Raw genomic sequence first — 24,380 nt, forward strand, 5'->3', positions numbered from 1 at the left:
TCATGGCGTTTTTAGACATGCTTAATATGTTTTCTTTTCTTTTGTTTAAAAAAAAAAATGGGCCTGATTTTAGAGGAATGTACTTTGTTTAAACACTGTCTACAAGGAACTAATATATCTTCCACTTTAATTTACTTTTTGGTAATTTATTGTCAGCTTAGAATTGCGAGTAGATTCTTGCTTCGTTTTTACTCTTCCTCACAACGTCAAAGCCATTGAGTTCAAATGCATATGAAGTTTTAGCTTTAACATGAAACATACACTTTGTTTTTGAGGATGGAGTTTTCACAGGGTGATGGAACCATGCTCGGGTGTTAAGTTTGGCCACGTCAGGCTGTGAAGGGAAAAGCATTATTTGTTTGTTTGTTTAAACTAGAATACTGTTTGATATTTTTTCTTCTTTTTATCCATAGGAATTTTTAAAAAAGGAATTCAGTGAAGAAAATGTGTTATTTTGGCTCGCATGTGAAGATTTCAAGAAAACACAAGATAAGAAGCAGGTATTTCTCAGTAATCACATTTTTTTTTTCTTTTTCTTTTGAGGAAGATTAGCCCTGAGCTAATATCTGCTGCCAATCCTCCTCCTTTTTGCTGAGGAAGACTGGCCCTGAGCTAACGTCCATGCCCATCCTCCTCTATTTCATATGTGGGACGCCTACCACAACATGGCCTGACAAGTGGTGTGTTAGTCCTCATCCGGGATCCTAACTGGGAACTCCGGGCCGCTGAAGCGGAACATGCAAACTTAACCACTGCGCCACCGGGCTGGCCCCTGTAATCACATTCTTGATGATGTTTTTCCCTCCTTATAAAGCTACAGCTGTCTTTCCAATAGATTTCAAGATTGCCTAAAGAAATCTGGTCCATACTGGATTGGGGGGAAGATTTAAGCTTCAGAGTAGGTATCTTGCATTGATCAAATATTAATAATTTTAAAAAGAGTGTTAATCCATTTTTAAATGGAGCTGTTCAAATGGACAAATATTTAAAGCAAAAATAACGATTCATGTCATTTAGAGTTTATCATCACGTACGAGTTTTTCCTCACGTGTGAGTAATGAGAATGCTTCTTCCCCCAGCATCTGACATGTCGGGCGTTTGGTGCAGACGTAGTAAAATGATAAGCAGACGTGTAGTGATAAAAGCAGAGCGCGAATCAGATGGACCGTCAATTATTTAATAGATCTTCCAAAACTTCCTGTAGTTGGCAGGCATCCCACACAGAAAGTTTCTGACTGTTCTCCTGGGTAGATATGTACTCTTTGTGGGAGGAAGCCTTTAATTCCAATGTCAGTGGACTTTCTGCCATGGAAAGTTGGGGGTACAGGGAGGCAGAGGAGATTATGAGGAAGGAGGCCTGTGGATTGGGGGTGTTTATGAGGCCCGAGCCTGTGTATTTCTAAGAGACTACCAGCTAAATGCCTACAGGGGCCCATAAGTAATGTGCATGAGTGAAGTTTTTGGTGTGAGGCTATAGGGAGTGGTGGGGACTGAGGCCATCAGGGGGCAGCCTGCCCTGCCTCCAGAGGCTGCAGCTCGTTGTTTCACTGACTTTCGCAGTGAACACTTGGGGTCTGTAGCTGTCTAGGCTTTCCCTGCTTTGAGTTCTGCCCACCTAGGTCCTTGCTTCCCCACCCTTGTCTTCAGACCCTGAGGGGCCTTTCTTCCTAAGGTGTCTTCTCCCATCTTTAGCCCAGTGCTGCCTGTTTTTCCAGAAAATCTGGACCTTAGGATTCTTATGTGAAGCTGTCTGATTTTTAAAATGTTGGAACTAATTTTTAAAAAATGTAAAGCCTCACCTGCCAAATAAAACACCTCCATGGGCAGATGTGGCTTGGGGGCTGCCAGTTTTTGAGCTTCTGTCTCCAGAAGCTGAAATCCACGGGGGCGTCAGTCATGATGTGTTTGAAGACAACAGCTTGGAAAACGTCCATCGTTGGTTTATTCAGAGGCTCTTCTGGGCTCAGGCGCAACTCCCCCAGGAGGGAGCCGTGTGGCTGTCCCTCTCCCACCTTCCTCTCTGTAGGGGCAAGGATGGAGTCTGAGACGGTCCCTTTAGCTTGAGTTCCCCAGGGCAGCTCAGACAGCTGTCCTGGGCATGACCCTTGGTATTTGCTTCCTTCTGGCTTCTTCTCCTCCCTGGGTGCCTTTGCCAGAGCTTCCTGGCTGGTGAACAGCCTCAGGGGAAAAGTGAGCGAGCTGGTGGGAGGGCCCGCTTTGGAAAGCAGGGTTGAGGGCTGCCACCCTTCAGGCAGGAGTGCCTGGGGACAACCGCCCATAAATGCTGGACTTGGCAACTGCTTCATCCGGCCTCACCCTGAAGTCCTAGCTCAGGGTGAAGCAGGGGGCCAATTGCCCTTCCTCTGCCTTCTTGTTTGCAGGTTGGAGGTGAGGGGGGCATATGGGTCAGCCAGCTCACCCCTGCATTGTACAAACCAGGAACCTGAGGTCCCCCCACAGCCGAGCTGGGAGTTGAACCAGCACTCTGGGGTCGCCCAGTCCTTTTCCCTGCACACCATGTTGGTGTGCCCCTCAGTTCAGTTGAGTTCACTCAATCTTTGTGGAGTGCCTGGTGAAGACCAGGCCTGGTGAAAAGCACAGGACACAAAGGGACAAGACAGATGAGCTTTTGGGAACAGGCATCGAGAGGGGAAGCCAAGACAAGCCTTTGCAAGTGTGACAAGTATAGAAATGGGAAGTGTGGGTTCCGTGGGAGCACAGGCAGGGGGCCGTCAGGAAAGGCCCCAGGGGAAGTGACTTTTAAGCTGACACCTGAAGTAGAGGTTGGGGGTGGGGATAGCGTTCCTGGAAGAGGGAACAGCATGTGGGGAGGAAGGCCTAGAGAGAAGAGCTGAAGGAAGACCAGATGGTGGGAAAGTCGTGCTTGAGTAGCAGTCTGCCTCTGCTGTGCTGGAGGCAGGGAGGGAGGTGGGGCTACACAAGGAGGCCTTGGGGGCCAAGGTGGACCCTGGAAAGCCACGGTGTTGGGTCATACCGCCCCATCTACATCCTACAGAGAGCTTCCGGAGTCTGGCAGCCCTTCCATGCACCCCTACCCCTGTCACCCAGGATAGAACTCCTTGAAGGTTTGTGTCCTTGGGCTTGGAACACGCCTGATGATTGCTTCGGTGCAGCGAATGCTGCCTTACTGTCAGCAGCCTGAGAATGCAGAAGGTAACTGGGAAGGGAGGAAGCATCTGTGAGGCCGGCGGTGTCCAGACCTGAGTCTGGGTATCACACTGGCCTCATGGCGATTCCCATCCTTCCAGATACAGGAGCTGTGGTTTGAGAGGTTAAGCAGCAGCTCGCCAGGTGCCGCAGACAGCGCCAGGATGCAGACCCAGGTCTCTGACTCCAGGGCCTGTGTATGTCTAGTGCGTCTGGCTGCAGGGGAAGTAAAACCAGGACTAAGTTCTAAGTCACTAATTTTAAAAAGTGGAGGAGGATGTAAGCGTGGGAAGAGTCAGCCCAACTGAATTTCACAATCAGACTTATCACGTCTGGTCCAGCAGGGAGTTTGTCGAGGGTTTATCTGTACGGTGAATGAAGGCAGTTGTGGGATGGATGCGAATCTCTCTTTGACCTCCATTGTTTTAAACAGGACCTGTGCTGGTGGGCTTTTTCATTCTTTTCCTTGGATTCTCCAGCCAGTTCTCTCCCCAGTACTTAGCAACTTATATGGCACCTCACGTAACTTATTTATTGATCGTCTGTGTTATTTGCTTTTCCCTCTCTTGTGCGGGCTCCATGAGGTCTGACGTCTTTGTCTGTCTTCTCCCCCACTGCATCCGAGTGCCTAGAACACAGCTCTCTCCACCCAAGTCAGCCGACACCGGCGGGGTCCTGGCCTCCCTCTCACCTCGTGCTGCAGTGGTGCCTTAGGGATGGACTTAAGAGGGGACCTTGCAGTCCCTTCTGTTGGGGCTCATGTTCTCAGAAGCTCCAGACGGAGGAACGGTGCCGTGTCTTCACTGTCTTCCCTGGTCTGGGCTGTGCCCCCTGGCAGGCAGGAAAGCAGCCCCTCAAGTTTGGGAGGGTCTTGACTCTGCATTTACGGTGGGGATGCTGGGGCTTTAGGAAGTTGGGAGGGTGACACCCCCCACCCCACCCTCCTTGGGGTTCCTGTGATGGTTGTCCCTTCCAGGTGCTCATAGTCAGCAGTCAGCTTTCAGAACAGTTCTCTCCCTTTGCAATTTCTTTTTGGTTTAAGTTTTTTCCATAAAGTGCCTCTTCCCCATGAATTATCTATCTTTTAAAACAAAGCAGCATGTATGTCTCATAAAACCTCAGAAAAAGCTCCAACTAGGTGTTTATTCTTTGGCTACTCCTGAATTCATTCATTCACCAGCACATGCATCTTGGGCCTATTTCCTATGTGACCAGGATTGAAATGCACACGGAAGCTTGTAGAGATTTCTAAAAACCAAACTGAGGGGGTGGGGTGGGGAAGTGGGGGTGTGGTGCAAAGTTTCTAATAATCATGGCTCTGAGAGTGACTTGAACCAGCATTTAAAGATTTAAAGATTCCCCTCTCCCTCTGGGTTGGGCTGTCTCTTTCCGACCTTGGCCTTTCAGCGTGGACTTGGCAGGTCCAGGCCAGACCGATCGGAGCTCAGCTGCTTGCGGTGTGGTCTTGGGCCTGGCACTGGCCTGCCCTGAGCTTCCGTTCCTTCCCCACTCACTTCATCACTTTTAGATGTTATCTACTGACTTCCTCTTACTATAACCGAGGTTCCACTTACTTCCATCCCTGTCGACTGCATTTTTATTATTAAGAATTCATTGTTGGGGCTGGCCCGGTGGCTCGGTGGTTAAGTGCGCACGTTCTGCTTCGGCAGCCCGGGGTTCGCCGGTTCCGATCCTGGGTGCGGACATGGTACTGCTCGGCAAGCCATGCTGTGGTAGGCGTCCCACATATAAAGTAGAGGAAGATGGGCACAGATGTTAGCTCAGGGCCAGTCTTCCTCAGCAAAAAGAGGAGGATTGGCAGCAGATGTTAGCTCAGGGCTAATCTTCCTTAAAAAATAATAATAATAATTCATTGTTTATTGTTCGCTGCTAAGCCAAAGAGGATGCTACCGTTACATTTTTTCCTTCTTGGACCATTTTTTGCTTTTCTTATTTCACCCTCTCTGATAGCCTTTAAAATGCTTCTCAATACAGAGCTGCACAGGGTCAGGCCTCTCAGATCATCTCATCCGGGTTCCCCTGGGGACAGTCCTACTGGGGTCCTCTGACCACACTCCCACTGGGGCGTCCCCTGGCCTTCCTTTGTTACCACTGGCTGTCCCCTTTGCCCCTCTCCTGCCTCCTGGGCCCAGGTCCTCCTCTGTCCTGAGTCATTCCCTCATTTTGGTGAATCAATAGCTTCTTGAGAAAGGGGACATGGCAGGTAGACATTTAAAGATTTTGTTGAGTGAAAATGTTATTTTTTTCCCTACTCTCCCACTTCATTGATAATCTGATGGAGCACAGAATTGAATTCTAGGTTGAAACTCACTCAGAATTTTGAAGACATTGTCCCATTGTCTTCCATTTTTGTTAAGAAGCAGTATTTTACATGTAAGCTGTTTTGTTTTCTTTGCTTTTTTTTCTCTGGAATAGCGCAGGATCTTCTTTTCATCACCAATATTCTAAAACTGTACGGTCAGAGGCTTTGGAGGGTGTGGAGTTCATCCATTGTGTGGGCACTTTGTGGAGGCTTTTAATCTGGAAATTTATGGTTCTGGGAAATGTCCTTAGTTGTTAGGATTATCATCATTATTTTTTAGTAACTTCTTTCCTTCCCTTTTCTCCGCTCTCTTTTCCGATGATGGCTCTGCTCCCCTGGACTGAGCTCTTCCTTCTGTCTTTTTTTCCTTCCTATTTTTTCATCTCTTTGGCTTTTAGTTCCTACTTCTCTTTGGAGATTTCAGCTTTATCTTCAAATCCTTCTGTTGAATTTTTTCTGCTTTTGTTTTCTCTAAACTAGGACCCTCCAGTCTCCTCCTGGTGGCCACAAGCCCAGTACGTTTATAAAGCAAACACATCTCCATTCAACTGGGTTGGGAGAAACTTGCTGGGGGCGGGGGCGGTCTGTGTGCGGGATTCCCCTCAGCCCTCACAGTCAGTCTGGTACCACATCCCTGCCACCATCCTCTGTTCTGTAGCTTCGCCACGTCAATTTCTTTAGAGAAGAAAACTCCAGTCTCCTGGGGAGAGGGAGACAGAGATGGGAGGGAGGTAACAGCTCAGGGTTGGGGGTTGAGCACCTGGGGGTCTACGACTTCTTTCTGCTGCCCTCCTCATCCCTGCCACCTGGGTGACCCGATGCCCCTGAGTTCCTGCCATATTTGGACGTCTCTTGTTGGCACTCGCTCCCCAACCTGCAGGTGCTGAGGGCTGTTCGTGTTGCTCTGTGTGGGGTCATTCACTATCCTTCCATCTGCTTTCTATTTCTGGAGCCAGTTCTGGAACATATTCTCCAATCATTTACTTGATATTTTCTTTGCCTCCTTCTCTTTCTGAGGCTGCTATTAATAAAGGTAGTGGCTTGATCCTCCAATTTTCTTGTGTCCTCTCCCATCGTCCATCTCTGGCAGAGTGACGGGAGTGAGGGGAATGGGCGGGATGGACATACGTGTAGGAGGCAAAGTGAGCAGAACTCGGTGACAGGCAGGGTGCGGGGGTGAGGGACATGTCGGAGGATGGCGCTTCCCAGCTTCCTGGAGTAGAGACCGCAGGACTTGCTGACCAGGAGGGGACCACTTCTTTCCTTGGTGTCAAGTTTGAGGTGTCTGTGGGACATCTAAGCCTACATTTCTAGAAATAGTTGGCTATATGGTCGGTAGCTTGGGAGAGAGGATTCAGCTGAAATCTTGGGGGAGCATGTCATGAGGAAAGTAGTCAGCCAAGGGCAGAACTCTGGGAAACCTCAGAATTGATGGTGGGGGGGGCGCGGACAGAAGGACAAGGGCTGGCAAAGGAGACAGATAGAAACAGGGAGGTGCTGGAGAACCCTGAGAGGGCAGCAGAGGTGAGCAGGGCCAGGGGCAGAGAGCAATCCAGAAGAAGGTCTGAGGGACTTAGCTAGCTGGAGGACATCGTGAGCTGGTGGGAAGCCAACCTGGCAGGTGGGCGGAAGCCAGCCTGAGTGGGCTGAGAAGTGGGTGGGAAGGAGAAAACGGAGACGCAAAGTGCATGCTTTTCTTTTGAGATGTTTCAGTAAGAAAGTTGATGGTGCGGAGGAGGGTCGTTAGCTATAGGTGGAGCAAAAGGAGGTTTTGTTTCATTTTCCCAGTGGAAAAAGTTGAAGCTTATTGGATGAGGGAGAGGAACCAGAACATACAAAGCAACTCTCTTCTGAGCTTCGGACTGTCGATGCCCTTGCCCTTCTGACTTGATGTCTGTTTCTGGGGCTGATGTTGAAAAGAAGTTGCTGCTTCTGCGCACGCGCTTGCTGAGAGCAGCTGCTGACTCCTGCCTGAGCATGATCATGGCTGAGGCACTGCCTGGCCTGCAAGGAAAGCCCCAGACTTGTGGGTGTCAGGGAGGAGCTCCTCTGGGTGCAAACACGCCCACAGGCCATCCTCAGGTTGAGGTCAGGAGTCATCACATGGGCCCAGGCAGGGTCCTTTTCCAGCACCTTCTGGGGCGGGGTCACATGCCAGGCACATTTGCTCTCCACAGAGGATGTGCCCTGGTGGAGGCTGTAAGGGCTGGAGAAGCAGCCGGCTCCCCTTCCAGATCACAGACCCCGAATCACAGACCTGGGCAGCTCCACCCGTGGGTGGATGTTCTGTTCCTATCCTGATAGGAGCTATTACAGGGTTAACAAAGCTCTGGAAAATCTACCAAAATAACTCGAGAGGCTGGTTCTTCTTTTCTCTTGTGTTCTCAGCATGGACACCAGGCCTTCCCGTGACTGGCCTGAGGTCGGCAGGCCCGGGGTTTCCCTTTTCAGTCACGCTTCCTATCTGGGTGCAGATAAGCTCTGCGGCTGAAGCCATCACTCGGGGTGTCAGTCGGAGGTGGGTCCGGGGCTGCGTGCCTCAGGGACCCCACGCTGCTCCCCGACAGGGACTCAGGAGGGCTGGCTGGGGGCTGGAGGGTAGGGCTGAGCCAGGATTGTTGACCTACAGACCGCCCCTCACCCCCCAGAACCTGCTTCCTCTCCTCCTGGCCCCTCCCGCCCCCAACTCTACGCCTCCAGCTACTCATCACACTTCTGCTTTTCAGAACCACCCAAGATAGCTTGGATTTGTCTGGAAAACGTGTGTGTGTGACTGTTCAAGGGGCAGGGGGGGCCTGAAGTGATTTCTGCCTCCTGAGCTCTCATGGAGTTTGCTCATCCTGTTGACTGGCTGAAATTTTGCTTTTATGAAGTATCATTAAAACAGGAAGCGGTTTTCCAAAAATCTTCCCTCCTGACAGAATGAGGGTGGTGGGAGGGAGGCTCATGGCCTCATGGGGGCGGGGTGTGGTCTTTGAGAGGCCAGCAGCCCCACACTGTGGCTGGCCTGGGTCTCCATGATGGTCTCCAGACTTGTCCCTTGGAATAGCCGTATTTATCTTAAGATGCTCCTTGTGCCTTTGAGTCTGGCATCAGTTACTTGTTCATGTTGATGGTTGATCCAGAACAGACACCATGGCCTGGGCCTTGACCCCCACCTGGGCAGTCTTCCTGCAGGTCGTGTCAAGGCCTTCTTTCTGGGGGACAGGAGACGTCAGACCTCAGCCTCCTGGGGCCCTTTGCCAACTAGTCCCCAGAACCAAAATAAGTGAAAGGACTGCTTTCCCCCTTCTTTCAAGCACTAGGTATTGGAGCCTTCTGGTAGTTTCCTTAAGGCGAAAGGGTTTCAAAGCCTGGGATTTCCTAGCAAGTTCTCAGGGTGTGCGGGGCCCCAGGGGGGGCTCCCTGGGGGGGCTCCCTGGAGAGAAGGGCAGTTTTCCAGGCCCCGGGAAGCCCCCTCGCTCCCCCCCACAACTCGTTGCTCCGCGACTGCATGTCAGAGGCGTTTATTGTCTGGCTTGCTCTGTAGGGTGAGGTAATTCTTGGGCTCTGATGTTTAGAGAAACAGCCCCCATCTTTGCTTCTGGGAGGTGCGAGTCCACGACATCTCCTTTCTCAAAAAAAAGAAAGAGAACCCTCCGGGTCCGCCCTGGAGGACCAGGCTCCTGTCCACGGCCCCTCAAGGAGGCCCGCTCTTTTTAAGACGCAGCACTCACCGGGGGCGTGTTCCTCCGCCAGCCACGGATGGTTTTGGTGCAACATCGGCCTGCTGGGCGCGCCTTTTCCAGCTGTGTACACGAGCCTCTCTTGATCCGGACCTGCTGGGGGCTGATGCTCTCCGCCGAGACGCGCTTGGCCCTCGGGGAGGCCGCGAATGTCCCCTCCCTTGCTTACCCTCGTATCTCATTACCTGAAAAAAGCTCCCTGCCCTGGAATGCCAACAAACCCCACCACCTGGGGGTGGGGGGGGTGGTGGGGGGTGGTATCTCGCAGGCGTGGATCTGAGCCGAAACAGGAGGCCTTAGAGCCGATCAATCCTAATCTCCCTGCAGTCTCCTTAATAAGTCATGTTGCCTCTCCCAGCCTGCGTTGCCTCCTCTGGGAAGTGGCGCTAACAGGAAATGGCATTTTGTTGGATGCTCAGGGATTTGGGAAATGGACCATGGCTGTAAATCACTTAGCATGTGCCTGGAGCACAGTAGGTGCTTGATACCTGGTGGGGTTGTGTCTGCATGCTTTAAGTTGATTTTGTTTTATTGTGGTAAAATACACATAACAGGAATTTTACCATTTTAGCCATTTTGGGGCCTCTCATTTTAACCCTTGGAAAGGGTGTAGTTCAGCAGCATTAGGCACGTTCACCTTGTTGTATAGCCATTGCCACTGTCTAGTTGCTGAACTTTTTCATCACCCCAAACAGGAACCCCTTCCCCATGATGCCGTCACTGCCCATTGCCCCCTCCCGCTAGCCCTGGGCAACCACTCATCTTTCTGTCTCCATAGATTTGCCTATTCTGGATATTTCATATGAATAAAATTATGTAGTATGTTGCCTTTAGTGTCTGGTTTCTTTCACTTAGCATAACGCTTTCAAGGTTCATCCACGTTGGAGCATGGGTCAGTACTTCCTTCATTCATACTTTTTATGGCTGAATAATATTCCCACGAGTCCTTAATTTGGAGAAGTCACAGGATGGTCCTGAGTGGTACAGAATGTCACTCACTCTGGGCCAGGATTCTTTCTGTCATTTCTCAATGGGTACTGTAACCATTTCGTGACAGGAGATGTGGCTACAGATGCTTGGAAGGGGCGGGGGTGGGAGCTTAGGCTGACCACGAGCCCCCCCAGATCGAGCTTAGCTCTGGAGCCAAAGCCCCCAGCACTGCAGAGCCGTTTCTCTTCCTGCAGCAGCTCCTCTGGGTCTGGCTGGAGCAGAGAGCTAGGCTCAGACCGGGAAGTGCTGTGCCCACAGATGACAAACGGGCTCCCTGTGTCTCCCCTAGATGCAGGAAAAGGCAAAGGAGATCTACATGACCTTTTTGTCCAGCAAGGCGTCGTCACAAGTCAACGTCGAGGGGCAGTCCCGGCTCAATGAGAAGATACTGGAAGAACCACACCCGCTGATGTTCCAGAAGCTCCAGGACCAGGTAAACTGACTTCCACACCTGCACCTTGATTTGAAAACTGACATTTATTCCCAGCCTGGAGGAGTTCAGCGAAACACTAAATATTAGACCCCCTTAGAAGCCGTCCCATCCAGCTGGGCAGACTGAGGCACCCTGAGGAGCCAGCGTTGGCGAGAGAGAGGATGGGAGTGCCAGGCTCAGGATTTGACCCAGAGGGGTCTCCCTCAGCCTGTGTACTCTTGGCCTCCACACAACCCCAACCAGCAGTGTTCTCTGTCTTCTCAGCCCAGGTTAGGGAGGCTGGGGCTATTTGAAGACCCCACACTGAGGGAGCAACGTGAAAACTGCTGAAGGTAGGGAAAAGAGAAAAACTAGAAAGCAAGCCCAAGGACTCAAAGTGTCCAGGAACCCGGGCTGTTTTTTGTGCAAATATCCAAACATTGCCACCTACTTCTGGTGGCCCCATACATGAGCTAGTTCATAATGAGGCTCCTGAATCGTAATGAAAAGTTAATGCCTGGCAGCATATTCCACTTAAAACAGGGAAAATTAGGTTTAACGAATGACCTGTAAGGGATCAACTTTAGTTTTCGGGCAAATCTTCTTGTAAGGAATGCCGGCAGTCATAGGCAGAGGGAGGAGACCGCACTGGAGAGGTTTTCTCGACATGAATTTGCAGATCTGACCATTCACGGTGTGCTCTGTTTTTGCGAATGTTAGATAAACACTTGGAGACAAGGAACACAGACCAGTTTCAGACTTCTGCTGGCCCCATCCTTATCGAGGAGCAAAGGCCTTCCTTGGTACACAGGTGGAGACTAGCTTTTAATTTAATTCATCAGTCCTCGAACGGGGAGCAAGCCTAGACCCACCTGGAGGGCTTGTAAGACAGACGCTGGGCCCCACCCCCAGAGTTAACCCTCAGATGCCGTGGTTCCCAAGTGGGTTGAGACTGTGCCATCCTAACAAGTTCCCGGGCGATGCTCATGCTGCGGGCCCAGGGACTACACTCTGAGAACCACTGGTCCCTTGCACTAGTTGGCCTTTTTTTGATCACCTGGAGTGTGCACAGACCCCACAGCATGTCCCAGCATCCAGGAGGCCTCATCTTTGCTCAGATAGCAAACAAATATACTGGTAGAAAATACAAATATGAGAAATAGTTTGAGAATGTTTTCCAACTGATACAGTGGCAAGTGTAAATTCCACATTGAATTCTCAATCAAATTTCAACTGGTGTTGAAGGAACTCCAACTCCAGTGAGCACGGGAGACTTGCTGAGGGCCTCCTGGAGGTGGTGATTTTGAGCCAATAGGAAGGATGCCATGGACATGGATTTGTGGAGAGAAAGTAAGTAGAATGTAAGGTCAAAAGGCAATTCTTGTGGCTGTAGCACCTGGGGATATCCACCCCAGCTGGACCTCAGAATCTTTTAAAAGCTGCCTATGATACTTGGAAGTGCAGCGTGAGAACCTCTATGAAGCCCCTCTGTTCTTTTCAATAACAACAGTATTTACCGTGCAGGGGTGCCCTCCTGTGCCCGATGCCCACTTGGCATGTATCATCTCGTTTAATCCCCAGTGAGGATTATTATTCCCATTTTGATGACGAGAAAAGCAACGTTTGGGGAGACTAAGTGGTTTGTTAGCACAGAGTCACACAGGTGGGAGGACGTGCTGGAGGCCAGTTCACTCTCGTCCACCTGCCTTCGAACGCTGTCTTCTCTCTGGCGCATCACAGCCTGTGCATCTCCCCCAGGCTCCCAGGCAGCCTCCCACTGCTCCTCAAAGCGCCAGGAGACAGCCGGAGCAGACGGGTTGGTCAGGCCTGTGAATACAGGCCGTCTCCGGGGCTGCAGGAGCCATGGTGGTGAAGGATGAGATAAACCCATAGCGCTCCGGGCGGTGGGGGCTCCCAAGGACCCACGTTTCCTGCGGTGAGGCCTGTGACACATCTCAGAATGGAGTGGGACTTCTGTGACCTGGGCACACCCGACTGGACTCATACACTGGGGGCTGGCACAGGAAGGAGGAGACGCAAGGGACAGAGGAGGAGTTCTTTTAAGTGAGAAAGAAAAATATTTTAAAAATAACTTTTACCTACCTAACTAGAAAAGTCGTGCACGCTCAACGAAGGAAACTTGGGAAACCAAAATATAAAGATGAAAAAAAAATCCATGATTTCATAGCTGGAGATAACCGCTAGATAACTCTTGCTCTCTAGACTATCTTTTTTCCTGGAAATACGTGTAGGCACACGATAGCAAATGTGGCGCAGTGCGGTTCAAAGCGCTTAATGTAAAGAAAGTGCTTTTATCCCCTGCTGTTCAAAGCCATTTATTCGAGAGGGAGACAGAGGCACTAACTCTCTTCCTGAGGCATAATTGAGGGAAAACGAGGCATTGGGAATCTGAGCTGACTCCACAGCGCGTCCCCGTGCGGGGGCTCTGGGTTCTGTTTTGTTCTGGAAAACTCTGCTCCCAGGGGCCTTGCCGGTAACCGTCAAGTTGTGTGCTCAGCACGGTCTGTGGTTCTCTGCTCCCAAAAGGGCCCCCCGAGAGCCCTGTTTTCCTAAAGGAAGGAGTGTGAAGCTGAGGGGAGCATGTCTGGAACCACAGGATTTCACAGAACTTCAAAAAGCCTCCTCAGCAGCTTTGGCGCCTTTGAGCACCGCTTGGCTCTCGCCGCCGAGCTGTCTGAGCAGGCTGCTTCTGTGCCCCAACGCTCGTTTACCAGGGAAACTTGGAGGAGCCTCAGCCCCTCCTCATGGGGTCGGGGGGCAGTGCTCTGCACCCTGGAGGCTGCCGATAGGTCAGGGTGGACTTTGGGGCACAAACTGGAACCTAGAAGGATGGGAAAATCCTCCCTGAGCATCAAATTAGCTGACCCAACACCCATGAATCTTATTGAAAGGACAGCTTCCTGGGTTTTCCTTCAGGTCCTGCTTATTCCTAGTCTACACCGAGTTCTAACAGGGTCTGGATTTTCATTCACAGCAGGTTCGAAGTGCGGGTAGAGGCTGCACAGTGATGGGTAGCAAGAAGCGATAGCTAACATCCAGGGAGGAGAGAGAAAAACAATACTGAACCCAAAACCACAGCACAGTGATCTGGAGCCACTGAGCGTGGGGGCCCGCAGCCCACACACTGCACTGGGGCATCCCATGTGACATGATTAATGATCCCAACAGCCCCAAAGCATCGAGCACAACGTAAATGGTGGTCAGCGTATTCCGTGGAAAATGCGTTAGACATTTTAGTAGGCATTTCATCGAAACGATGTCTTAAGAGAAGTTTGGGGGCTTAAAACGTTGTGCCGTGGAAAATTCATGTAGTGGCAGCTGGTTCTCTGCTTGAATTCGGCTCTGCTGACCTGGCCCCGTGGGTGCTGTAAGGCCAGGAGAGCCGGGGCTGGGTGTCTCTTGGGTATTTTGGCTGCAAGTGAAAGGCTGCTGGTGGACGAATTTAAGTTGTAGGAAGCCGGAAGGAGGAGGCGACCTTACAAAGAGTTGGTTTCTTCCATGAATTGCCCTTCCCTGCAGTGTCGTTTTTTCTGTTATTGGTCCAGTCGTGGCGGGTCTGTTTCAGTTCCGGTTGTTTTGGTGGTGTGTGGACTTGCTCTTTCAGTCACTCCTTTATGCTATAAGTATTGACGGAGGGCCTACTGTGTACCAGGGACTGTGCTAGGAGCTGTGTGTGCACTGAGCACCTGTCCTTCCACGGGGACAGACAGAGACATTCAACAGGTGATAGACTAAGAGTGACCCTACTTTGGGTCTAGTGGTTTGGGAGGGCTCCTTGAAAAGGTGGCTGAGATCTGAGTGGCAAGAAGGAGTCAAGGGAAAAGACTTGGGGGCAGGACCTTCCAGGGAGCAGCAATGGCAAGTGCAAAGGCCCTGGGGTAGGAATCGCTGGATGTGTTGGGGGAGGTCAGTGTGGCCTGGAGTGTAGTGAGTGGCGAAGGTGGTAGAAGCTGAGTTGGGAGGGACTGGCTAGGGTTAGGCCCTAAGGCTGTAGTAACTGGTTTAATTTCAAGGATGTTGAACGGTGACTATTTATAGAATGTGCCAGTTGGGTTCATAAAGTTTGGTCCTCTTGAAAGCTGAGCACCTTGGCTCTGATTCCCAGGTCTGGCTGTGCCCATCCCTCATCTCTTGGGCAAGAGAATGTGGATGACTCGGTACAGAGCCATCTCTGTTCCTAGACAGTCAGCTGGGAACCCACGACCTCCTGACTGTGGCTCATTTGTACCCAGATGGCCTGCCCCCTGCCCCTCCCTCTTCCTCCCCGCCCATCGCTTCCTGGACACTGAGCTCATATTCACTGTCATTATTTCTGTAGGTCCGTCAGCCAGGAGAGGGAAGTGGGGGCTCATGTTCCAGTCCCGCCTCCATCTGACCCCCCCAGGTGGGTCCTATTTCCTGGTGTGGCTTCCATTCTTCGATGTTAAAAAGTCGCTCCCTGACAGCCACAACCTTTTTTTCTTAGACCTGCCTTTTTTCTCTTTTCTTTGACTTTAGAATTTAGTAGCTGTGAAACTTTGGGCAAGATGCGAGCCTTCTCTGTACCTCAGCGTCCTCATTTGTGAGAGGCGGGTTACGATAAGGCGGTTGTGAGGGTGAAATGCACTGGTGCCTGTGAAGGCTCGCTCAGTGCCGGGCCTGGCTGCAGTCAGCGCTCTATGGGGTTCCCTGTGCGCGTCCATTAGAAGGCGACAGGAAGATGAACCTTACCAACATGGCAGATCTGCACTGGGGGCCATTTTGCCCCTGGGGGACATTGGGCAATGTCTACAGACATGTTTGGTTGTCACAGCTGGGGTGGGGGTGCTGCTGGCACCCAGTGGGCAGAGCCCAGGATGCTGCTAAAGACTCTCCAGGGACAAGCCAGGCCCCCGACACAGAAGTATCTGGTCCAAAATGTCAGCAGTGCTGAGATCGAGAAACCTGGTTTAATGTGACTTCCAACAGAGTAGCAGAGTTCACCTGCCTCTCTCCCACTGAGCCTCAGGGCCCCACCAAACACAGCAACGAGGTGTGTGGCTGTTTTTGCACCTCGTTGAATGCCAGGAGACGTTAAGACTGAAGCTCTCCACAGTTGTCACGGTGCTTTCCGGGGTGCGTCTCATTGACTCCCAAGGAGTCTTGGGGATGGTGGGCCTGGCACCTCTGCTTACAGGGAGAATGTTCACTCCGTGGGAGGGCAGCCCATCTGAGCTGGAGAGGGGGACACAGCTTGAGCCCAGGGCTTCTGGGTCAGCCGGCTCTTCCTGCCTCAACCTGGTGCTCAGAGGCAAGCAGTGGTCTTTGTTCTTACCGTTCTGGTCTGTGCCGCCATTTTCCTGTCATGGATGCTGGGACAGCACCATTGCCTGTGGCATCTGAAGACCAACCAACGCTCTCACCTCCTTCTCCTTTCCCACTTTTGTCTCTCTTGCTCAGTTGTGCTTTCCTGGACCTCCAGCCCTGGCTGATTCTAGAACATTCCCGTCAGTTACTTAGGCACTGAGAGTCGGCTGCAACATGGAGGGATCATATGAGTCACAGCAGGCTAACATGCTTTTCTTTGTACAAGAAATTACAGCTTCACTCTGTGCTGGCTCTGTCAGCTCTGTGGCCTGAACACGTGTCCCGTTAACCCACATGGCTGGGAACTCCAGGGAGGAAGGGCAGCCCCAGACCAGCCAAGCCAGCACGAGCCGCGAGCACATCCCATTACTGCGTTGCTCGGAATTCTGGACAAGTGAATTTTTAAAATTATTTTTAATTGCTAAGTTACTACGTGTTCATTATTAAGACAAAGAAAAGAAAATTCACACACCCCAGGAGGGTATGAAGGGAAAAGTTAAAATCACTCAGGCCCGCCCCTTCCCGCTCACTCCCTTGGTGACTCAAGGATGTCCTTCCAGACCCTTGCCTGAATGTTTAAGAATGGAACACTTTGAAATCTGCTCAGTGACTTGAGGCTGTGCCATTTGAAAGATTCAAAACAAAGTTCTCCTCTTGCGAGTTTCTCGGCACCAGTCACACACCTTTCTTGTTCCGGGCCCCCCGGTTGGAATTCCACAGCATAGCTTGGTCGTTCACTCTGGAACCGCAAGGAGATTGAAGAAGGCGGAAGGGCCAAGGTCCTTGCAAATGGGACCTTGAGATCGTTGCTTTCTCGGGCTGTGAAAGAGAGGGCCGTGGGTTTGACGGGGAGCAGGTGCACTCATTCTTTTTCTGTAAATCTTACGCTTGAAGTGGATTTCGTGTGCTGCCAGGACACCCTCGCCCAGGCTTCGGGGTTGGCGCTAAGTCTGGTCTGGGGAAGGCAGAGGGGAGGAGGCCTTCTCCACCGAAAAGGAAGTCCTCAACCTCTGGTGCTTAAAAAAAAATTGAAAGACTTCAGTGAGATGTCAGTGCTCCCAGCCACATCCTTGACAAAGACCCATACGTCGGCTCCTTTTTAGTAGTGTCGTTTCTTTGAATTTCCCCAGAACCCAAGAAGTGAAAACACTTCCTTTTTAGACATCAGTGAGATGGGCTGAACCAGCTGGTGAGGACCCAGAGGTGGGGGAGGGGCTGCTGTGCCTTCAGGGGTCATTTAGGGGTCCACACCCTCTCCCAACCCCCTATTTCTCCACGTCTGCAGTGGCGGCTGGAGCTCGGGATTCTGGACGCCTCGGTCTTATGGGTGCCAGCTGACATTTGCTCCCAAAGATCAAGTCCAGTCCAGAAATTGGCATTTTCCAACGTGCATAGTCAGAAAGGGCAGGTCGTGGGTTTTCATTCAAATGGAAGGAAAGTTGGCTGCCTGCGTCTGCCGCAGCCATTTGCCTTCTGAGGGGTGGGGCAGGAAGCAGCGGATTTGAAATTTGAAATTAACTTTAAAATGGTGTTTAGGGAAAGAAAAGTGGGGTGTGGGCACCAGAATAGCATTTAACTCTCCTCCTGATGGCAAAAGGCAAAATTAAAATACCTTTGCGTCATGTAGAAAGCGTGTCATTGGGGCCTTGGATTTGAGTATTATGGTCTCCAGGAAAAAGTGGACAAAGCGCCTTCCCTCCGTGTGACAGCACTGGACCCACGGGCCTGCAAGGGCATTTCACCCCGAGCAGGGGTCTCTCTGTCTCTTTCTGGAGTTCTGATCCCATCCCGGCACATCGTCCATCTCTGGCAGACCTGTCCAGGAAGCGGGAGGACTGTCCAGGGTGACAGAAACTTCCAGTGGCCCTCCCTGGCGCTTTGGGACAGGGTTGGCCTGAGCTGTCCTGTGTTGTCACCTGCTCTCTGCCAGCTGCCCTCAGTCCTTCTCCTGGGTGCACCCCATTCCCACTTCAGAAGAGGGGAGGCAGTCTTCCACTCAGGGCTGGGGACATCCCGTTTGTGCCCTGCCCCAACAGCCTCCTCGACGCCCAGCTGATTCTGTCATCATTTCATTGAAAGAGGCTGGAGGGAGTGGGCTGCTTTCTCCGTACTTCCTGTCTGTGTGGTGTGAACACATGTCTACGGTCCAGGGGCGTGGGGAGAGAGCACATTCTAGAACTGCAATTCAGACAGCGGCGCTTGCCGCCTTCTCTCAGCAATTTCCACATAAGAACTAAACCTAGTTCTTGAAACAGATATGAAATCCCACTAAAAACCTTTCTGTTGCATTAAAGGATTTATTTTTTTCCTCCTTGTACCCAGTTGGAATAACATGGTGGAGAGTTTTGAAAAGAAAGGAGGACGCATGTGGAGTTTAGGTCTTTTAAGGTCCTTGTCTTCTGAGAAGTCTTAAAAGATTTATTAGGCTTGAAATGCACTTAATTGAGACAGCGCTGGAGCCTTCATGGAGGGGCCTTCGAGGCTGGTTAAGCTGCTCGTCCTCTGTGCGGATGAGGATGCTTCAGGGCCCGGGTCCTTTCCCAGAGCAGCCGATTCTGAACACTCTCAAGTTGGAGCACCGCGTGGATATTTTCCCTTGCAGAAAGGCAAGCCCCAATCAATCACCCACTGGCCGGGCTCTGGAGAGGGAGGGGCGCCTTGGCTGTGTAATGGCCTTGTGTTGGGGCCCTTGTGCGTAGCTGCACATTGGCGGAAAGGCTCCCTTCTCCTTTTTCACCGAGAGTCCCACCTCCAGTGGCCTGCAGGATTGGATGCCCAGGCGACCATGCTAAACAGTTTACAGTCTGGGCATGCAGCTCACAGATGTGGGGCTGCCAAAACCCGAAACCTGCTGAGCCACAGCTGTCTTGGCAAAAAAAAAAAAAAAAAAAAGGCACGGAATGCAACTTAGCTGCCAACTTGAGTTTTCTGCTTCGTCGGCTGCTTGTCTCTCAGAACCGGCTGCTTTATGGCTCTGTGCCCATGGCCTCCGCCCACCTGGAGCCCCACCCCGAATCCCAGATGTGTCTCCCCCTTCCTCTTTCTCTTCCCTGCAGACAGCTTGAGATGTGTTGGTCAGGTCGGGGTCACAGTCTAGCCCTGGTGAGGCCGGTTCTCCCCATCCGAGTCCTGGTTTTGTAGAATCTTCTGGAGCCCCTAGGGCCATCTCGTTTTCTGTGCTCAAGTAGCAGTGAGGTAAAATCAATAAGCAGACTCTATTAGTTTCCAAGGGCTGTCATAACCAATTATCACAAACTGAGTTGCTTAAGACCACAGAAATTTATTCTCTCACAGTTTGGGAGGCCAGAAGTCCACAATCAAGATGTTGGTGGCTGAGCTCCTTCTGGATGCTCTAAGGAAGAACCCTTCCTTGGCTCTTCCTAGTTTCTGGAGGCTCCTGGCAATCCTTGGTGTTCTTGGCTTGTAGCTGCATCACTCTGATCTCTGCCTCTGTGTTCACATGGCCCTCTTAACCTCTGTGTGTCTGTGTGTCCTTCCCTCTTCTTATAAGGACAACACTCCAGGCAGGATGATGCCATCTTGAGATCCTCAACTAACCCTGATTCCAAATAAGGTCACATTCTGGGGTTCCAGATGGACCTAAATTTTGGGGGGACACCGTTCAACCCCCTGCACTGACCTTTGGGATATTTATTTCCCATTTATACATACAAACACACTCTTAAAAAACATATTTGACATCACCGTTTTTAGGTATAGGGCATTTTCAAGATTTGGTGTTCAGCCATTTAACATTCACGTACATTTTCCGTATTAAACTCTCTTTGCAGAATTCATTTTTAATGACTGCCTATCAGTCTGCCATATAAGTGGCAGTGTAGCCTAGTAGTTAGGAGTGTGGGCTCCAGAGCTAGACTGCCAGTGTTTGCATCCCACCTCCCTCTTTTGCTCACTCTTAGGGGCTGAATTGTAGCCCCCCAGTCCTGCCTGGTGTGTGGTTAGAAGGCGCTCTTGACAGTGTTGGCACTACCCTGATTTATTTTGCCAGCCCTCCGTTGTTGCATGTTGAGTGGTTTTTGTTCGTTCGCTGGGTGAACATTTATTGGACCCTTGTTGTGGCCATTTACCCTGTGATAAATAAGGCTGTGGGCAGCAGCTGGGTGCACTGTCTTCGGCCACTTTCTTGGAAGAGGTTTTTAGGAGCGTTCTCCGTCCTCTAAGCCGGTCTTTGCTGCGCACCACCCGTGAGGGCCCTGTCTTAGGAGCACCCTGTTGCCCTGGGCTTCTAGGCCAGTGCCCAGCGGGAAGTCTGCTCTCCAGGCCCTGCACAGAAATATCCGGCAACTCACAGCCCTGGAAAATGAGGCCACGGGGAGTCTGATGGCTGCAGTTGTCTCCCAGTGACTCCGCAGCAGCACCAGGAGGTGGCGAGGGCTCCTGGAGAAGGAAGCCCAGCCTGAAGGACTTTAGGGGCATTTCATACCTGCCCACGGCAGGAAGGGGCCCTTATGCTCTTGTTAAATAGTTCGCAGCCCCCTCCCCTCGAGCTTGCTGGCACCATTGGAGTGCGAGGGGGAGAAGAGCCTGCAGTCTCTTGGGATCTCCTGGAGGCTGAGAGCCCTGCAGCCCCTGAGCCTCTCCTGAGCTTTCTCCTCAGCTGAACCTCCTTGCCCTCCCTCCCCCGCCTCCTCTGGCTCTGGGTGCCTCCAGCCCCGGCCTTTTTTTCTCTCCTTTGAAGTGTGAGCCTCAGAGCCACCACAGGCAAACAGGATGTTCCACTCCCACACGCAGAGACTTCAGATGAGACGCTTGGGTCGAACCGCATCCTGCTGGCAGTGGTGGGTCCCATCTGCTGTGGACCTGGTGTGGGAGGGGGTGTAGGGCTGGGTGCCAGGAGGGGCACTCATGGAGCTGGTTTCATTCATCACTCTTTGAGCATCCGTTCCAGACTTTGAATCAGGTGGGCATCTCCAAGTTCCCTTTGGGGGCTCCCGAGCCTGGAAGGGCTGCATAATACAGGTGGTGAGGGATGGTGACACCTGCTTAGCACATTTGTAGGAGCCCACAAAATGACAATGGCATTTCTCATCTTCCAGCTCACCCCTGGCTATGATTTTTGTATTTTCTGGGAGGTTTTTTTTTTTTTTTTTTTAATAATTTCTCCAAACCTCAGCAAATAAGTTTAGGATTACCAGATTGCTACAAAATAGGTAACTGCTGTTGAGAGGCGCAAGGTGGGGCTTACAGAGGTGTGGTCTATCTGAACGGTTGGAAAGGACTGGAAGGCCACTGGGGGAAGGGCAGCAGCAGTTTCGAAGTTTAAAGAAAACCCAAAGTCCTAAATCTTTCCCTGGGTTATGGACTCTGCCGAGAGCAAAATGATTTCGGCAGTTCTCCTGTGCTTGAAGCTGTCTCGGGAAAATGAAGGTGGAAAGACCGAAGGTTCCAATTCTCCCATCCCCCAGGCAGGTGTTCTGAGTCCTTAGACTCCGTCAGATGTTTAATTTACAAAATAGTTTGTGTGCATGTTGGGAGAGGGCGGATTTAAATGATGTCAGGGTTTTGCCACCCACTTGATAACCCCACCTGGCAGTGAGTGACATTCTAGACACCTCTGGAACTTTCCACGGGTTGAGCCCATGGTAGCATGGTAGTGCAGTGAGGGCAGCAGGGTGCAGGTGTGGATTTTTAATCTGCCGAAGGTCCTGAAAGTTCAGTCGAAACGCCTGAGAGAGAGAGGAAGGGAGAGAGAGATTTCTCAAATGAGACTGTCCCCTTGACAGCCAGAAATTGCTTCCCTTTTTCTATCTCCTTTCCCCACCCCTTTTGTAGGGCAAGGGAGGAGGGAGGCATAGGATAGAGTAGGGGAGAGGGGATGCTGGGAATAGGGACTGGGGCTGAGAAGAGAGGGGGACGACCCTCTGAGGACCTGCAGTGCGGCAGGTGGCAGTCCTCAAATCCAGGAGCTTAGGCTCCATCAGGGGTCCTCCTCTCGCATCTGACAAGCATACCTTAGAATCGTTCCTTGCCCAGAGACGTGCTCCAGGGCCTGTGTGCGTGCTGTGCGTATGCAGGGATTTTCATTCTGCAGCTGACTGCTGTTTCCTTTAATTAGGGCTGTGCCCGAAGCCTCTCCTTGCTAAGACTATAATTTCACTCCCCGGCCCTGCACTGAATAAGCCCCATTTTGTTTCTGGGCATAATAACAGGTTGGTTTGAGATCTTGGATGCCAGATCTGGGGGTCTCGACGACATTGGCATCATCTGATATGATAGTGGCCTTTACAACACCACCGTCTCTACAGGAGCTGTTTCTATTCGCTGTCTCAAATTCCTGGAGAAATACGTCCCTGGATTATCTATCCAAATAAAGTAGAGATTCTTAAAGGACTTCTTGATACGAGGGTACAAATCAGTGCTCTGTGAATCTATACTTCCGTGGAAAATAAAGATAGATTTCCTCGTGTGACTCTCTGAGCTATAATACTCCATTGAGATTATTTCATAATGACCCAAAACATCCAGGAAATCCGCCTCGTCTAGCACACGACTGACTTTAGCTCTCTTTGTGTGTGTTTTGCACGTATTTGTATTCTTTGGCGCATGTAGGTATTTAATAAATATTTAAGAGGATGATTCATGGCCTGATTAGCTTCATCCTTCAGACTCTTTTTCTCTTCCTCCTTAGATCTTCAACCTCATGAAGTATGACAGCTACAGCCGCTTCTTGAAGTCTGACTTGTTTTTAAAACACAAGCGAACCGAGGAAGAGGAAGAAGACGCACCCGATGCTCAAAGTGCAGCTAAAAGAGCTTCAAGAATTTATAACACATGAGCCCCCGGGGAGCCAATGGGACTGGCAGCTTTCCGAAGCAGAGGAACTCCCTCTCAGGACCGTGCAGGGTTTATAATTGCTTTGTTATCTGCAAGGACCGAAATGTACAAAACCCTTCAGTGGGATATGTGTATTTTATTAACTGCTTGACCAGTAAGTTTTGCATGATGGTTAATCTTACATAAAAAAATGAATAGCTTCGAAGTTTTAGTTCACACACACATGCACAAAAAAAGGTGGAAAGAGTCCTTAAACACTGGACACTTTAAGCATTTTTTAGCTTTATTAAACGTCATGTGAGGCCACCAGGTGAAACTTATAGCCGCCTCTTACCTTTTAAGTCTTTGCCCTGCCTCTGTGGGAGGGGTCCTGATATCCACAGATTTACTTGGCGAATCAGCTCAAGAATGAGTTGATCTGACAAACTCAGGCCACCGGGGGTGTTGTCTCTTGGGCACTTCTTGGCTTAAAGACTTCTCAAGAGCGAGTTCAGTGGTAGGGAAAGGAAATTCATCACTGCCGGCCTCTACGGATCTGGGGAGCTGCGTGTGAGCCTCAGCAGATCGTTCTGATTTCTTGTGCGTGAGTTTGTCCTGGTTTTGCCCACAATCTGTGACATTTCATGCAACACAGATAAATAGTTCATCTTGACAGAAACAAGATCTCAACCAGGAAGAAAGAAAGACAAATGGGGAATTGTTCAGAGTCCCCATGGCAGCTCAAGGTGATGTTGAACGGGATGTGGCACACAGCCCGTGCCAATGATGGAGGTGGTGGCATGTTCCCTTCTCCCATAGCCCCTCTGGGGACATTGGAACCCTTTCTTCTGTGCACCTACCCTTTGCTGGACTGGTTACCTCCGGGTGTGAGACTTCAACAAGGGAAAGACATGCTGGCTCTGAAAGCCTCTTCTTGGGTGGAGAGGCTGTGAGCGAAGTCCTGCTCGGCCCAGGCACCCCGCGCCCTTTTAGAGGGGAGCCCAGCAGAGCACGAGGTCAGGCACAGTCCCCTTCTGCGAATTGTTCCCGCCATCTGCTGCTGCCAGACCTGCTCCTGCATGTTTGCCAAACCTTAAACTCCCATTTGTGCACACAAAGCACCCAGCTTCTGTTACTTGTGAGCCTTCTGACTCAGGCTTTCCCATTTGCAGAATTCCCTGATGTTGAGGGTGACTGCATAATTTATCAATCAAACCAGGATACTTTTGAGAGAGAAGAGGAGTGAGTTTAATAATTACACGGGGATAAGAGGCTTGAGCTGGTTCTGTTCTGGGTGAACCAGTTCTCATGGTCATCCTAGTGATGACCATCTCCTAGTGTGACCTCTTGGTTGGTTCCCCCAGATTTTCTAGCCTCATTGTCCGTTCACTATGAGTGAATGCTTCCTGTCGTTCCATCTTGGGCCTGGGAAAAGATGGCCTTCAGGGAGCCATTCGCTGCTGAGAACGGAGTCATCCAACTGAGTGTTCATTAGAAGTGGCAAATGCTCGATCCCCCTACAGGGGGTTCTCCGTTTCCCCGGGACATCCCAGACGGACCTTCTCTCTGCCTGGGACGAGAGAGAGTGATGCTGAGAATGACACCGAAGGGCCATGCCATCCGAGAAATTCAGTCCGTCTTC

The 24,380-nt window shown here is 51.0% G+C and overlaps 1 protein-coding gene across 3 annotated transcripts in view; it reads left to right on the top strand.

Moving 5' to 3' along the window:
• Positions 1 to 23,079, top strand: part of RGS10 (regulator of G protein signaling 10) — a 35,486-nt gene extending 12,407 nt beyond the window's left edge. For all 3 annotated transcript variants that reach the window (XM_008525621.2, XM_008525635.2, XM_008525611.2), the window contains exons 3-5: positions 414 to 500; positions 10,496 to 10,639; positions 22,614 to 23,079. In XM_008525621.2, the coding sequence (XP_008523843.1) occupies positions 414 to 500; positions 10,496 to 10,639; positions 22,614 to 22,760 (378 nt within the window). In that variant the 3' untranslated portion in view covers positions 22,761 to 23,079. The remainder of the gene's footprint in view (positions 1 to 413; positions 501 to 10,495; positions 10,640 to 22,613) is intronic.
• The last annotated feature ends 1,301 nt before the right edge of the window (positions 23,080 to 24,380 follow it).

This window comes from Equus przewalskii, chromosome 1 (assembly GCF_037783145.1).
Source record: "Equus przewalskii isolate Varuska chromosome 1, EquPr2, whole genome shotgun sequence".
In the NCBI taxonomy this organism is placed as follows: domain Eukaryota; kingdom Metazoa; phylum Chordata; class Mammalia; order Perissodactyla; family Equidae; genus Equus; species Equus przewalskii.